At 34.8% G+C, this 17913-nt stretch overlaps 1 protein-coding gene across 7 annotated transcripts in view; it reads left to right on the top strand.

The window, feature by feature from the left end:
• Positions 1-17913, top strand: part of LOC120327493 (uncharacterized) — a 48902-nt gene that overhangs the window by 17474 nt on the left and 13515 nt on the right. For 6 of the 7 annotated variants that reach the window (XM_039393794.2, XM_039393798.2, XM_039393795.2 and 3 more), the window contains exons 3-4: positions 3008-3347; positions 16124-17621. In XM_039393794.2, the coding sequence (XP_039249728.2) occupies positions 3008-3347; positions 16124-17621 (1838 nt within the window). Of the gene's footprint in view, positions 1-3007; positions 3348-13706; positions 14001-16123; positions 17622-17913 lie in introns of those variants that run through there. The other variant, XM_039393800.2, reaches the window with a different exon arrangement.

Consider the following 17913-nt stretch of genomic DNA (forward strand, 5'->3'; position numbering starts at 1 on the left):
AACATGCGGAAGTGTCTATGACTAAATCGCTACGTCACTTCCGTTCGGGTATGAAATATTCACCCGTATTCACCAGTGCGTATGTGTATACAACGGTGTCATCACCAAGCACACAACACTGTTAAAAACGTAGTTAACATACCTTGTTTTCGCCTTATTTTATTAAGGTCGAAAAATGCAAAATTAGTATTCAAGACTATTACCAATATAAGGCTGCTCTTAAGATGAAATACTCGATGTTTAGCGTTTGTTAACCCCTCCGTTTAAAAGCAATTTAGGCTCTTGGTCTGTCCGCGATCGTGACAGGGCCTCATGACATGTTGCAGGCGACTAGATTCCATATTATGTTCTCTTTATTGGCGTATTATATTACATGCTGATATATTATTAGTTCAGCACGAGTCAGCCTACAGATTACCCTTTTAAGTCACATGGATTAATATGTCATTATCGAATGCAATAACCCAATCAAAATAATATTTCATCATGTGCTGTGATTAAAATAACATGCGACATTGAAATATACTGGTCACTGAAGTGACAAAAATGTAATTGTTGGTTTTTGTAAGGTTTGATTTTTCGTTTTTTTGGGGTAGCATGAAATAGCGGAATAGAATCGAATAGTTTAACTAAAGACCTGTTGTTAATTGATCTGTCTGTTTCGATCTATTTGAAATGTGCCTTCTGCATTTCTCAGAATTAAAAAAGGCAACCAGGCATTAAACAAAACCAGACAACAAAATCACATCAGATTTCGTTTCGAAAGGGCAGGCTAATCGTCATTACATATGAGCATGTGATGACCAAACGCCGAACCCTGTGTGCCATTTACTGGCCAGAGAATTGATCACGTGTTCAAATTTGACAGCTAATATTATATGAGAATCACGCACGGTGATAGATGAAATCTTTCACGAACTATAACGTGTATCATCACACTACTTTGCAAGCAGTTCTAGACTAGTCATACCTCGACAATGCAAAACTCCATTATCGAGCAATACGCTTTCCTGTATCTTTGAAAATAGTGAGTTAGTTATACACAGTGTTAGTTTGCCTTTATGACAAGCTAGTTTGAATAGTAGGATAGAACGATCTAAGGTAATATAACGAGTCTGGAAAGGTGGTTTCTGTATCTCGTAGTAAAGGGCGGGAAATACCTGGATGATATTACTACAACTAATATATATTTGCATTATTATAATTTTATGATTTTTCACGTTTCTAATTCATAAAAGGACCTAGACCCAAATTTTACTGACTAAGTTCACTACTAAATCATGGCGAAAATTGTTGTTAAATTTGGTCAATATTTTGTTTTAATCAAATTTGGTATTTTTATTTTGTAAATTTGATTATAACAAAAATTAGTCATTGTTTGATATAAGCTACAATGCTAGTTAAATGTAGCGCCAAACAAATCTATGAAAAGTAACCTGAAGTAAGATGTAATGTTGTGGGTAGATAGGTATTTCATCAACTATTGAAAACTTCAACAAATATACTTATATTCACAATATCTGTTTTGAGAATTTGTTAAAAAATCTTCAGATCGATTTACGATTTTTTTTAGTACATGTCAATAATTGTTTACGTTTTTTTAAATTCCATCAGCGGTTTACGTCCTTTCAAAAGCGCTTAACCCTAATGTAATATTACTACGAAATTCACTAAATATTTTTTTATTTTCTTGAATGTAATAGGAGGATTAAATACAATCATTTTGTGGGATGATATCGTCATTCATACATGCATGTGATTAAGCTCTCTAAATCATAAAGCAATTTAATGAAAGAAATATAACCGTATGTAGAGTATAGTTCCGTTACAGCAGTTTTATCGCGTTATAAGTAACAGCTTACTAAGAAAATTTTTAAGCTGTCAAGTCAGATGCAATCACTTGTTTCCTCGTTATGTTGTCAGCTGTTTTTGATGGACAATATCGAGTTTGCGTATGAGCATACTGTAAAACGTCAAGAACGTATTTGTTTAGTATATGTTGAATTGAATATTGGTGAATAATATTGTTACTAATTCATTCAAGTAGTTGCCAGAGTTAGGTTCATTTCATTCTGTTTATATTATCAGTGTTAATGAAGTAGAATCTCATTAATAAAAAATTGTATTTTTACCTATTTTGAAATGACTGCTGAATTATATGACTCAGTATTAGAAATAAATTAGAAACTTCCTGACTTATTTCGACTTTCACCGTATCAGGTGAATTATCAATGGATAAATTTATAAATAATATATTGGCTTATAACAATATACATTAATTCGTAACCTAAAGAAACATAAGGCACGCCAGTATTTAACAGACTTAATAAAACAAAACGACGGATTCGAACGCCTAACAATAAATTCGACATTTATTCGCAGTAGAAATATTATGAAAGTTAGATTGCTTATAGGGAATTGTTCGGGCCATAGGTTAATTTCTTAGTCATGTCAGTTATCTATAGTTTAATATTGATCGAGGCTATCATCTGATTGATTGAGCTATCTAAATTTCCGGGTGTGCAACAAGCTTTACTGGAATAATTGCTTCGATTTCATGATTACATTCTTGATTTGCACCTCGAGATGAGGAATTGTGTATTTAAGTTATCCAGTATATATTTTGGCAATCACGTTACGCACGTTGATGCCTGATATAGGATGCCTTGCATTGAATATGAAGATTTTTCAGTCAATGAAATTTCCTTCCGCCTTTTTGTTACATGTTGACTGCGTGATTAGATTCCAAAATTCAAATGCTTCAGTCGTAAAAAATTTTTGAATCCAAATTTAAATCGCGCACTTTCCTCTTTACCTGTAAAAAATCTTTTCCCTTTTAGTACCATGGCTTGTGACCTTGTGTGTACTAAATACTGGTTTGGTACCACGGGAGGATAGATTTATTCTTTGTCGCATATTTATTTGTGAGGCTATATTTTGTTGTTTGATAACCCTTTAAATACCTTTAATGTAATAACAAGTTGTATTTTATTCATGTACTTTTCAGCTTCAAAAACACAGCTATCGTCATCTAGGCCACAAAAGTCACGAGGGAGCAGTGTATCCTCGACACAATCTAACGATTCAGATCAGGCGTCCAGATCGCCGAAGCAAAGACCACGTGGTGGGAGCGTAAAAGTTGGCGTGGTCAAAGAGGAGAAACGTAAAGGACCTCCTACGCCCACCAAACCCAAACCTGCTCACCTTAGGATAAAAGAGAATCATCTGGGAGACGCACGAAAGAAAGCACATTCCACTTCTGATCACACTACGGCTGGAAATTTGGTGAAAAATCGTGCGAAAATGTTCGACTCCAATACGGAAAACAGGACTCAAACTGATCGAACGTGAGTACCAACCGTTTTTATATTTTTATCAATATTTCTAATAATTTTAGCTTCAGGCACCGTAAAGCTTCCACTCAGAGGTATAGGGCGATAGAGTGAAATCGTTACCTTTCGGTTACAGTGTATCCAATTTGTGGCGGTCTTGGTGATATTCATCGTGTTTGGCCTCCAATGATATAAGGATATGGTATCGAATCCGACTTTAACGACTACAACATGATTTTATAGTTGCATATATAAGACTTTGACTCTGGTAGTTTAATACAGAGTACGGCTTGTTATTTATTATTCACTGAGCTAGCAAGTTCGCAACACGTTTAATATATAATTGGAACCTCTAAGTCATAAAATATGCGCAATGTATATATTTAATTCAAATCGTCATTGAATTTTAACAGAATGGTTTTTAGAAATGTTTGTCACAAAAGTTAAGATCACCCTCGTCTAAATAAAACGTTCCTATGTATGGTCCAATGGCGGCGGGAGCTAAAGCTGATCATCACTCAAGTACTTCCTCATCAGTCAGCAAACATAGAAATAAATCAGCTGGTAAAACTGTATGTTTCGATCTAACACTGCCAGACGATTCACGACCATTTATATATTAATATATAGATGTTTCCAAGTAATAAAGTGTTATATCTATAATTAATCAGTATCCCAGAAACGTGAATAAACGATCTTTCGTAATTAGCATAACGTGATATGGATTAGATATAGGAATGTTTGACTGCAACATAGGGCAACGTAATTTAACGTATGCTATAATTCATATTATAATATGAATAGAGTTTCGGAAAGTACTCTTCTGGATGTACTTGTGACAAAGATCTGCGTAAATACATAACATTTTGCATGTCGACAGTAGACTATATCATATTTGGTTCATGATTTCATATTGATGGTGTTTCCTTATCATTCTATTATTTCCAAATTATGTTGAAATGGCTTGAAACAATGCAGATCTTTTGCAAATGTTATAATTTTCTAACTTATACTGGTTACGCACATCTAACTCACAGGCAATCACATTATTCAATGCCCAATAATTTATATAACGTTCAAGTATCACTCGTATAAAAATCAAAATCTTAGGGATAGGCCTATATATGATTTAATAGGATAATTTCAGATACCTAGTTAATTTTGAATTTATGTTGATGTTATGAGGTATAGATATTGTTAAATCAAGTTGAGTAAGTGAGTATCTGTGTACAAAAGAGAATATGCTATTTTACATCGCGTGTCAAATATTTCATCAATCAAGAGTTAGCTTCCGCGAGGTGGCCCGGGAGAGTCAATATTTTATCTCTTCTTCACTAAGACATATGACATCGATTATATATATATACCTTGTGTGTTATCATATCACTTTCTCTGTTCAGGAAAATTGCTTTTATTACTGTACGTCATATTTTCTATAATCTCGTAGAATCGATTCCAAATTTTCTATCAAATTCCATCAATCAAATTTTCGCCAAATACCGATTTTGAATTTTAAAATTTTGATAGGAAATTCGCGTCAATTTCAAATAAACCATTGATCGGGTAAAGCATCTTGTGCTAGTCATTATTCATATCAATTATCATTTAGCGCCTACGCTTCACAAAGCTCTTTGATGACGTTATTTCGATTCAATATTATTTATTTATTTTTCGTCTCCTTTTGAGTTACATACCGAACAGCAAATTATGAATATCAAGTTTTATAAGTCACAATGTAAATTGTATATACAGTAGGACAATGAAAACTATTATTTAGATGTAAATTGAGACGCAAACGAGGTGTCTGTCTTTTGATGATTCACGCAACGTCCAGACAACGCGAATCTTTTTGGGGAAAATCACTTTCGTTTACGCTCGTCTTAACACGGATTAACGAATTAAAGTTATTACGCTATTGTCTTACCTGTTCCAAAGTGACATTTGATGTGTCAACTCTCAATAATAAGACTATTGTGAATTTTTTTGGCTATAGAAGTCATGAAGTATTTTATTTTTGCTGGTTGAATAATTTATTATTCAGATCGTCCATACATCGTGTTTCGTATATTAGCTAAAAAGCTAATGGTATTCGTGACTTAACCCCTGATTCATGTAGTTATTATTTTCGGTCGTATTTAGATAACAAATGAAAAGTTATAAATAACATTCGGAACGTATTGCATTTATTCTCCTTTGGAATAACTTGTACAATATAGTCGATGCACTGCAGCATGATGCAGAAAATGTTCAGTTTTGGCGAAATATTATTATATTTTTGTTTCATGCGGTGAGTTATTTCGAATTATAGTGCTGAATTCTATTCGTACCCCAATTACTCTCTTCTATCAAATTGACATCAAAATGCATGTAATATTTTTGATCTAAATTCTTTACTAAATCACAATTCATTGTCATCATTTTGCTTGTGAGCTAGACTGACAATATGAGCAATACATTACCGGGTATATAGACCATTAAAAGTAAGGAAAAAGCGCAACAGAAACTAATATGCATATAGCAAGTCGCAAGCCATTGTTTTAAAGGTGAAAATACATCGGTGACACACAATATTTTAAATCCAAATTACATAAAATAATTGCATATGGTCGCATAAAGGATTATTGTCTTGCCAAACGGGTGAAAATCATATCATGGCAAAATCAGGCAAAAGTGAATTTCATAAGCTATTTTGTTTGACTTCCCTAATCCTAACAAGACTCGAAGAAAAAGAAACATTCATCATTTTCATGTTATTTATATTTAATCAAAGTTATTTTATTAAACTATCATGGCGATGATGATATTATTAATTAAACCGTTTGATCATATGCAAAGTTTTGAGTGTCATTTTACTATCCCTAATTTGAACGGTTTATATCAATCTTCTATGGAGTAAACACACCTGAACTAAGGTAATGATGATTTACATTTATCAGCACTTCACAATTCGAGTTCAGCGGGGGCGTTTACGTGGTTGAGGTTGTTGTTGATAATCCACTTAAAATTGCGCGTGTTAATATGAAAACTCATGGTTGACTGACTGACTACATGATTCTTTGTGATAGTTTATCGTGTTGCAATAGTCTTATATGACGAAATTAGAAATATAGTTAGCTCTTTACAACGTTTTGAATATGTAAAATCACTTTCAGTTTTACACCGGTTTCAACCGGTCAACATATTACACCTAAAACTTAATTTTTAGTTTCTACGATTCGAATTCTCTGAGCCCGAATCTGTTCTCACACATGAAATCTATTTATGTAAAAACTCAGTGAATTAACTATATAACTGACTTAATTATCATTGTAACGGATATGAACAATTCTACATAGATTTCATTTTGAATGTTGTTTTCAGTCTGTGAAACATAATGTAGTGTTAAAAATAGCGACGATGCAAAGCCGGCCGGCGTTAGTGATCCCAAGTGGCCAATAAAAACAAAGTCATCGATTTGACACCACGCAGTACAAACCACAAAACCTATTATGAACTTGTGTATTGTAATCAAAGACGTACATCTGCCGAGCAGTGTCGTAATTTCTATATTTACCTACGGAAATGCGAAGCATAATATGTCATTCTTGATCAAGATTGACCAATGCTAAGTACGTTCAAAATTTAGAGATTTGAACTTGGTCCAACGCATAAAAACAACACAACGACGTCAGAAATAGTAGTTTGTATAGAACTGCAGCAAACCCAGGAATACATTTCCAAAGGGATTTTCGTCTTACTATAGCCCATCAGGCTTCAATCTAATTAGTGGAATTGTTACATGTAATTATTTTATGCTGTCATAAGGCAAATTACATGGAATAATGAAGCAAATTGTTTGTACCGTTTTAACGTCTTGCGCATTTCCAACATCGCAACTTGATAATAAAACTTATATTTAGCACTAAATATATTTTTTGCATAGTTATCAGCTAATCACATTATTGCAAATGACTCCTAATGACAGCCGTCAGATAAAGAAATTCATTCATCCAGAAATATAGAAATAGTCTTTTCTCACCTAATGACTTCTTTATTAGTTGAGGAAATTTGTGATATTTGATGAGGTTCTATTGTCATAAGATAATGAAAGGGGATTTCAGAATATCCTGTGTGTAGTTCTTGTCGTGGCGTTAGACTTCAGTATTATTCTAATTTGAACAATGTTTTATATTGGGAATAGAAAAATTGCGACTAGTGTCGTTACCGATCTTCTGGTCGTGCGTATAATAGATGAAATTCGTGACGTTACGAACGTTACTTTTCCATTAGTCAAAACACAACAGTTTCAAAAACAAATAAAACCGTTTAATCCAAATTTCGTAACTCCTAATTTTGGTTTTCCTTACACTTTGCAAAAGCATGTATGTTGCTTTTTGAAAATTAGTACATTGAACAGTAAACAAAATCATCATATTCCAATCATTGCACGTTGTGACCAAGTGGATGAATTGGGATTACTTCTCACCTCGTTTTATTATTTCCTGCGAATCGTCATACCTATTTTATTTGATTTTTAAGTCATTGTCTTTTCCGCAATTTTTCCAAACTGCTTATATAATTTTTATTTTGAAATCGTACTTTTGACAGCTCGACTAATTCACGCACGACTTGCTGAAAATACAGAAGTTTTTAATAAAAGGATAAGAATAATATACGCTTCACAAACTTTTTTAATAAGACATTTGCACGAAATCTGAACAGGCGATGTAAAGTTCAAGTACGTAAGAAATAAATCCAGATGAACATTGCGGAAATACACTGCGAAAATTGGAAGTAAACTCACTGTGGTTTTATAGTATACTACTTAGAAATTGGTGAACTGTAATTTTGAACCACTCGGGAATACATGGGAAGAAACCTGTTTAAAGCATATTTCAGGCAAATATGTCATACAAATATATACGCCTCTGGATATACTAAAACATACATGAGTAATCGGGATATATACATGTGTGTGTGACTTAGAATCATGATACTCCCGCCCATGGATATTTTCTAGAAGTACATTTTGAAATGTATAGTGCTATGCGTTATATTGAAAATCTCTCTACTTTAGATCGAACCGATTGCGTTGTAAAATTTTTAGATTAGAAATCAATTTACGTATCCGTGGCTGCTTGTTCATAGCCTAGTGCGGAGTGAAAGTGTAAAGTAATTTTTTGATTTTGTGATGAAGGTCTGTGTATCATGGTGGTCTTTGAAGCTAATAAACAGGAATTAAAAAGATAATATACACCTGTAGACCGCCTATTTACGGATTTAGTTTCGATATTTCGTAAATGGAAGACGTACTGAATTGATGTGAGCAAGAAACAATATCGGTGTGTTATGTTCTGCTATATTAACTACCGTATATGCTCGTTTTACCGCCCGATCTTGATTAAGGGCCGGTTTGAATAAAGGCCCGGTGAGTGAGTTGGTTGAAAAAAAATATGGGCCCGGGTTACAAAACGAGCAAATACGGTATCTTTCAACTCTAACTTTAGTTGAGAAATAATTCACATTTTTGAATTTGAAATCAACGTATGGAAGGTTAGAGTAGACTATACCTAAGGATACGGATATGCAGATACGATTTGGTCGTTTTCGATAGTCTGGAGCGGGCCGTATGCGAACAGAATTGTCGTTTTGAGTGTTGCAAACTTGTTACCACTAGGCAGAAAATACTTTACGTGATCCGTAGCTGGTGCCCATGTGACGGTGTCGAGTGGTGTGGTCGCCGTACTTTACGTTCCATCACGCTAAATAATAGCTTTTGTGCGTATAATGACAATGTTTCGGCGCCACTTAAGAATAAAAGTGAACTTGTAGACATTGGAAAGTGGACGTTCGACGTTGCCTCAAACAGCAAAACAGGTTTTACTAAGCAATACAATTCACAATTGAAAATATTAAGCTTCAATTCAATCTTGAAACTAATATTTAACTTGAATAATAAAAGAATGAAGAGATATAAACGAGTTATTTATCCAAAAAAGCATCAACACTTAATGGGCGGACCCCATAGAACTTAAATTACGCTTAAATTTTGTGGAAGATAAAATCTTTCAAGAATATTATTTATTAGATATAAGTCGTTTCAATATCAGACTACCAAACAAAAGAATAATACCTAGTATTAGGAAACCGTGACACTCCGTTCAGTCAAGTGCTACGATGCGAAAAGACATGTCTTTTTTGACCGCAAATTTAGTATACAATATTACATGGCCGATGGTTATGCTTGAACAAAACACATAAGGGCTTCATACGTGATCATACTTGTTATATATCAGTTTATTTATTTATTTTACAAGGTAAAGTTCGCGGGTCGTAACTTTTAATTCCAACAAAAAAGATCGACCAACAAAAGGTGATTTGGGGTTACGATCGAGCGAGAGAGAAAACAATGAATTTTATTCTCTCGAATGGCCGGTTCACAGCCGTCGCTTGTTTTAGTCTGTCGTAACAAGGCGAGGCGTGAACCAGCTGGTTTTTGTTCGAGTTGTGAGTGGCATCATTTCGATTGAGTTTATCTGTAAACGGATGTCTATATTTGTAATGGATTTTAACACTATCGCTTTGCATTTTTTGAATTATGCTAGTGTATTTTTTGGGGGGGGGGCTCAAAAACCATGTTGGATTATATTTTGCATCTTAGGAAATCGAGAATTATATTTTATATTTGACTAAAATCCTTGTGTCTGAGAGCAGTTTTTCAAACTTTTCAAACGCAGAGGATATTTTATCAAAATTTTAGTATATGCACTTATGTTAAAATTTACCACAGTGTTTCGAAGGTTCACTTCAGTGATATATGGATATACTAAAGTTCTTACTTATGATGATAATATAGTAACCGCATCATGTTTGAGGAAGGGGTGTATCACTCTTCAAACTCAAATCGTTGCACGCGCCATATTCAGCCAAAGATGAGTAGGTAATATCAGATACTGTTTAGGAAAGGTTTGAAATGAGATAGCGCGATCTATTATTTTAATGGAAAGATACTTTGAAACGTGGAGTCAATACACTAACACCATATTATGTTACTTCGCTGTCGCACTTAAGATATCTTATGCGGTGTCATGTTGCTGAGGGATTGGCCTTTTTGTACAGAGCGGGACTAATAGTGAGAGATCTATAGTGAGGATACAGGGACATTAACCGTTTATTTTTAAGACACGATACGGTAAACTTCTCGAGGTTTCAGGCGAAGATGATAGTTTTATATAGTATGATCATGGTTCATTTAACGGTACATGCGACGTTTATTCAGGATAGAGGGAGCTCTATATAATTGATTATATTTCCAATTTACGCGAGTTCACTTGTAATGCTTTAACCCTGACTGTTGTCGCTAATTGAGAGAATGTCCAATTTGTAAATAAACGTATAATTTTAATTGCTCCACATGATGTTTGACATATTGCTGACCTCGACTCAGCAGTTAATCAAATACAGCGGGTTATACACACGCTGTGTAATTTTGACTGAATAGCGTTTAAGTATATATTAGAAAAAAACTTTGTTTAATATTCGATATACAAACGTCATTTCGATTTAAGTTCCCGCGCGAATTTAAAGAGTCCCAGCGGGACCTCCGTAGTGTAAGTCATCAATAGAGAAGGAAATTACCGAGGGAAGGATTATTCTTGACCAAGCATTTTCCGCAGATGAATCGTCATGCAAGACGCGTAAGCATTATGTAATCCCCAGTTGATTCCAGCCTATTATTTCACCGTGCGGGATGACAGTTCAAGAGAATTTTAGGGGAATTTACGAGCTTCGGTCTATCGTCACTCTGATTTAAGGACATGAATATGTGAGTCGATTTTGACATTTCTTACAAGGAAACATAAAACGACGATATCATACAGAAGATAACGGTACTTGACAGATAAGATGACCTAGTCATTAGTTAGGTTGTGGCCAGTATGTGTCGCTGTATTCTATCTGTTCATCCATCTTAAGGTAATTTAAACCAATTCAAATGGATACGGCGCTAACCAATGACGGCGTATACTAAAATTCCTACTCCTTTATTATTTGTATGTTTCTCAAAGTACGAAAGATTTAACAAGTTAGCATTTCCGTATGCATGCGATGTAATTATAACTAATTACACAAGAGTTTAGGCGCAGACCAGTCTTTATACACAGTAAGTCGTAAACGTCAGGTACTTGGGCGACGGTTGATATAAGCGCGATAATTAGTTATGATATATCACCAAATGGTTCCGTGTAATTTATAATAGCACTATAATGAGCAGGTAAATGTAAGATTCCAAACAAGTTGAGACTGTTACAATATTATGCAGTTACAAAAACTGAGAAGTTTCAGCACAATGTCAGTAATTGTCGAACTAGAATGAGCGAAAACATCGAAAACTTTGCAGTATTTCTCACTGAATATCTTTATGGGACGTATCAGTTAATCAAAAAAGTCGATAGAAATGTTTGACTATTCATTTTTCTATGTAAAGTCATCTTTAAGTCATCTGGATCGCATTTTTTCAAAAACAAACGTATTGCAAAACTCATACGTTTTATTTTACTTTAAAGTCAGTTTTGATATACCGAATGCTGATCATCTATCGCATAGCTTACCTCCGGTTTTCGTCCAAATAAATAATTTACAACTTCCACAATTTTTGTAAACTCAAAAGATAAAAAGAAAACTTAACGTCATCAGACGCAATTTTCGTTTTTTTGCCGGACGTTTCGTAGCCAGTTGACTTAAATATTTGATTATTTCTGAGTAATCGTATGCTACGCACATCGAGTCAATTTTACAGTTGTTAACTCTTATATCATTTCTACAAAACTGGCCATCATATCCAAAAAAATGCGATGCCGAGGAAATGTCTGAAAAACGTCTACGGGGAACATACCCGGATGTTGGATCTATTTGCACATATTATATAATTTGTTGTCAGTTGCCCGAGGAAGTGACGAATTTGCGTAGGTGGGTTTGTGTACCTATCTACCAAAACAAAAACAATAAAATTTCACAGAGATGGAAAATATGCAAACGCAAATTAATCCGGAAAATTAGTGACGAACATTATCGTTTTTATTAATGATATATTTTATGCGGACTACGAAGTTGCTTGGGCTGTTTTCCGAACGATACTTCGAGTTTACGAAGTATCAAAATGATGTAAGTCTGGCTCTGTAAACATAAATTTGCAGAATTAAATTGTTATGACTCCACAAAAAGTACCTTATCGTCACTTGTCCTGGTGTTAGCACAAGAGGGCTTGAAACTAAATGACGAATGTCGGGTCTATTGTATTGCGACAATTTCGATGGGATAGAATATTAAAAATAACAGAAAAGTTGACCTGAATATATATATCTATGATTATATAAACTAACTTGAAGTATAAATGGTATATTACTTTAATAACTATATCATAGAAATAACTTTTACTTGTCTCAGTTACGATCCTATGAGGTGTTTTCCTCGTGGAAACTGCATCATAGCCAAAGGGAACTGACCTATGTCCTCTCTATTGTTCTAATCGAAAAGTGAAAAATAAATGTTATTACTGGATTTAAAGAAATTCTGCATTAAAAAACAAATATTGAGTTGCGGGTTGAATCATATATTATGTCGTAAGCCTCGTAGAGCAATTGCTGAATAGCAAAAACCACACAAGTCTTTGTTTTTAAGGTGTTGTGCAGTAAGCATTGGTGCCTTTGTCATACTCTTTTCGAAAATTGCTCTATTATGAGATTTTTTGTTAAATACGCTGAAATCTTCATTGGCAGTAGTTTGATTATATTTGGTAAGACCATAACGGCGATTTATGTAAGGATATACAATATTATTGATACGTATATACTGACGCGATATAACCAAGGTGTTGTCATTTTAGCAAAATATGTCGAGGACTTTTCGGGACAAAAAGCGTTTGATTTGTCACACACCGTATCACATACTTTATATGTTACATAATATTTCAAGTGTTGAAAGCTTTATATGACTGTGTATAGACATATACTAAAGCGAAATATCCCAAATTTTGAATTCTGTTGAAAAGTGTTGTTGTTTTAAACCAGAAAAATGAAAGAGTTTTTGTGTTTTGCTGTCTGATAAAATCGCGCTTTCTATTATGATACAGCACATATTGAATAAATATAGATGACATCATCTAAAATTTCGGCGAACACAAAAACAATATAGAGTTGAAAGTATATATTTATATATATATGTGGCAATGTTGGATTTTGAGAATATGAGAATTATTACTTCTCACGCCTGGAAATATCGGAACAGAACAATAAATTACAGTAGAGAGAACATGTGTGCACAGTGTAAATGTGTTAGTTGATCTCGGAAATTAGAAATATTCATAGTTACTCATAAATTTTGGCGTTCATTTTTAGATGCTGCAATAGTTATAAGTATAGAAATATAATTGTGAACTGACTATGTGTTATCGAGTTGATCTTACATTGTAAATTAAAAAATACTTCAGTAAATTATCGGAATTAAAATGAAGTCGAAAGTTCCTTTCACGCCCGTTCCTGATGGGGAAACGAGTTTTTCAGCAGCAGAATTTGAAAAAACTCATGTGCTTTCCCGATCTTCTTCATCTTGTTCGGGTGGAGGTACATGTTGCAAATGCAAGAAGCAAAGAAAGAGTTGTATGACATTATGTGGCCTTATGCTGGTCATAAGGTATATAACAATTTTATCATTGTGAGAATTGTATTGTGTATACATTTTAATTCAATTTGTTCTCGGTGTGCCAATCTTTGCAGTCATAGCCCAATGTGCCATTTCGTACCGAATCGCTGATGAAAAATATTGCTGATTTCAACTTTAGACTGATCATATGTTATGTTATGGAAGCTGTATGACTACTACGGAACACTGTTTCCCAGTATTGTTATTTGTAATTGGATAATGTACGTAACTAACCATTTGTTTAAATTATACACGGTGAATGAATAACACCGCAACTTTTTTGCTTCCCAAGCTTTTTCAGCTAGAGCTGATAAACACGGTAATAAGACTGTAAACTTGTTGGTACGGTAGAATATGTAAAGTTTTGATTTGATTCGTATTCAGGTTCACATCCGTGAATTAAAGTTTTCTTTGTTATAATATGGGTTCTCGATATTTTTCTTGCTATCTACGAAAATAATATGTATCATAATTACCACAAGGCGGTTCTGCCTACGCGCGTATGGCCATAAATGGATTACATTAAAAGACATGAATTATCCATGGTACATAGTCGAACAATTTATATCAAAAATACGTCCTGTTGTATAATAACTGTATTTCGTCACGACGTTTACGATGTACAGCATGCATTGCGTCACGTGCTATATATACTTCGAAAGAAAGCGGGTTCGTCGTTTTGATCGCAAATATTAAATTGAATTTGACATTGTGTGTGTGAAAATGTACGTGGACGAACAAATAGAATGACTGTTTACAAAGAGATGAAGTATTAATGGTGCACTTGATTTGACGCACCCTGCATTTACATGATACTAACTTTGATTCAGCTATAAGATGGACGCTTGATCATTATAGACTTATATTTTTATAAATTATAAACATAATGGATTTAATAGTTTGTTATGTTATATATAGTCGGATGGCCTCGAATGTTTTTCAACGATTTGAAATCTTGGGAAACGTTACAATTACGCAGAAAATAAACTTGACAGACTTTCAAGGAAATTACGTTTACAGCTTGATGGTTTTTATCTCTTTATCTTCAATAATAAAAGTTATGTGTATTCTAGAATGTAAAACTAAACCTTTTTTATTGTTTCTTGTCCTGAAGACAGTTGTAAAGCGATTAATTTCGCCTTCATACCTCACAGATCACCTGTCCATTAGGGATTTTACTGATTACACCAATTTTATCCAGATTTAAAAATTCCATCTCGTCAAAAAATCTCACATACGTTACATCTTCGATTGTGCATGGCTCGCGGGTTGTGCGCATTGTTAAGTATGTCTCAATCACGATCCTAGCTTGATCTTAGATGTATTTTTTGCTATTGTATCCAAAGAACAACCTTTTCGATCAGCATTTAAATTTTACGATGGTCATCTTTTCGAACGGGGAATTAATTGCGCCCCTCAGCAAAACAAGAAACTTTAATGGCTGTTTTATTACTAAGTATAAAAGGCAAATTGCAGACTTGAGTTACGGCTTAATTGACAATTGAAACTATTTATACAGTAACTCGTTAAAGGCTTTAGGTTAGAACCCAAAGTCGTGGCCTGTTAATTACGAATTGATAGTAAAATCAAAAACCTGTTACATCCCGATCGTAACTTGAAAATGAACAAACACCTAATGCGAATGAAGAGAGCCTCGGTACCATTCATAGGTTATTTACGTACGCCAGTAGGTTTCCTTGTTCCTGTCCAAAGTGGCTAAAACCGTGTCGTCATTAGGTGGTAATATATTCACGCGACTGGCCAAGATTTGAATATGGTACATATTCGACTAACTTTGAGTTTCTTGTATTGCTAATATCAGTCATTTACCTATTGTAAAATAGACAATCGTTATCAATTCGATATATCTCTATTATATTTCCATTTGTTGATTTATGTATAACAACCGCTGCTATATATACAAATATCACACATTAAATGTTTTTGTAGTGTTTTAGGATTATTTTTTACAGAAATCAAGACGCAAATGTCACTTAAATATATTTTGAACCACATTTTTAGTTATAGTAAAATATTGTAAAGTTGAGTGCATACTTCCGCCATCACTTTTTTTTTATAAATACATGAGTAACCTAATGAACATTTTTTCATAGGTCCATCAATCGTGGAAAGAATCGTTCATCTACGACTTCTTCTCCAGATTCACCGAAAATTTTCGATGAGGCAAATGGAAATGTCAGTGTTCGTAAATTGGCGATGGAGAACGCCAAAAGAACTTCACCTCGACATGCTGCCAACAATAATAAAAAATCACAACCAGAAGAGCTGAAATCCGACTTGGCACGTCTTCTCGATAACGAAGAATCAGTGGATAAAGACAATAGCGAGGACTTACTTATAAGTAAAATGAGAAGAAACAGTGCAAATTTAGCGAAAGAGAGAAGACGTAATATGCGGAGAGAGAACTCTAATCATTCTGACAGTGATTCTAGCTGTTCAGCTACATCGTCGTTGTCTTCGACATCAGTTGATGGGCCGCTGGTAACAAAGAGAGTTCCTTCTAGGGAAGAAACAAATGAGAAGAAAATACCAAACTCTCCTGTACTAAAAAGTTACCTTCATCGCAATGCCTCTCCAAAAGCGGCCCCACAAGACAGCCCACCGATCCCGCCACCAAGAAGAGGAAGTTTGTCAGCTTCGGAAAGACGCGAAAGCGTTGGTAGCATTTCGTCCTCCACGGGCGGCGCACTTCAGACTCCTACTGCCCCAAGAAGGCAAAGTTCACTACACAAAGAGCACACTACTTCATCATCACCCAATCCTTCTCAAACCGACATTGATTTTTCACCGACTGCTGCATTGCAGCGTAAGTTATCTATTGATGCTGCAAAAAGAGTGAGTATGTCGACAACAGACAGTGGCACAGGCACTGTATCCCCAGGTATCAACCGTAATTCTAGATCCTCTGCAAGATCAATAGAAAACAGAGACAGTATTGATAGTGACCCAGAAGCATTTAAACGTGGAGGTTCATTTTCGTCAACGTCATCATCAAGTAAGACTCCTCCCGCACCTCCTCCGAGTTCCGACAAACCTACGAGAGCCAGATCAGCTTCTACATCTCCTATGATAGGAAGTAATCAGTCTCCACCCGTTAAACCACGAGGTCCACCGCCCCCTCCACCTACCAACAAACGGCCCAAATCTGAAGCCATTCAGCCCCAAAATCAGGCCGGAAACAGAGCTTCAATTGCGTCCACGACAACTGTATCTAGCCGACTCAGTATTTTGTCTGATATAAGCGGAAGTGGAAGCATCAGTGGAAACTTTAATGACGAAATGAACCGCATATTTGATGTAATCGCTACTCCCACTAGCATCAAAAGATTTAGAACCGATGACGGTTCGTCTCCCGAAAGTGAGACACAGGAGCAGCGACCGGATACACTGAACATTTCCAGCAATTCAGACATAAAAGATTCTTCCATAACAATCAAAAGAGATTCCCTAGAAGTTCCCTCGTTGAGCAGAAAATCAGGAAATAGCGATAACGAAAGTTGGAGCGATTACGATCCTAGCGACGATGATGGAAATCAATTGCCTCTCACACCTTCAAAGGAAGAACAAAATTCAAGCGAACCAGCCCCCGCGGTAAGCGTACTTTTTATTTATCATGAGTGATCATTCAGTTGTTAATTATCATCGACATGTCTATGAGTAAGTTGATAGATCACGTTGTTCTATGTTGGTGCAAGAGAGGTGTAGACTTCAACTACTTCGTTATAGATACTATGTTAATTTGCTGAGTTTATGTAGCTGTTTACATCTTCCTAGCTACTCGCAGCTTCAATTTAAAATTTATATGTTCCCTTTCTTATTGAACTCAATGACTCTCAAGAGAAATGCAATTTTGCCATAATTATGAGATATCATCACACCAACA

The sequence above is a fragment of the Styela clava genome, chromosome 7 (assembly GCF_964204865.1).
Source record: "Styela clava chromosome 7, kaStyClav1.hap1.2, whole genome shotgun sequence".
Taxonomy (NCBI): Eukaryota; Metazoa; Chordata; class Ascidiacea; order Stolidobranchia; family Styelidae; genus Styela; species Styela clava.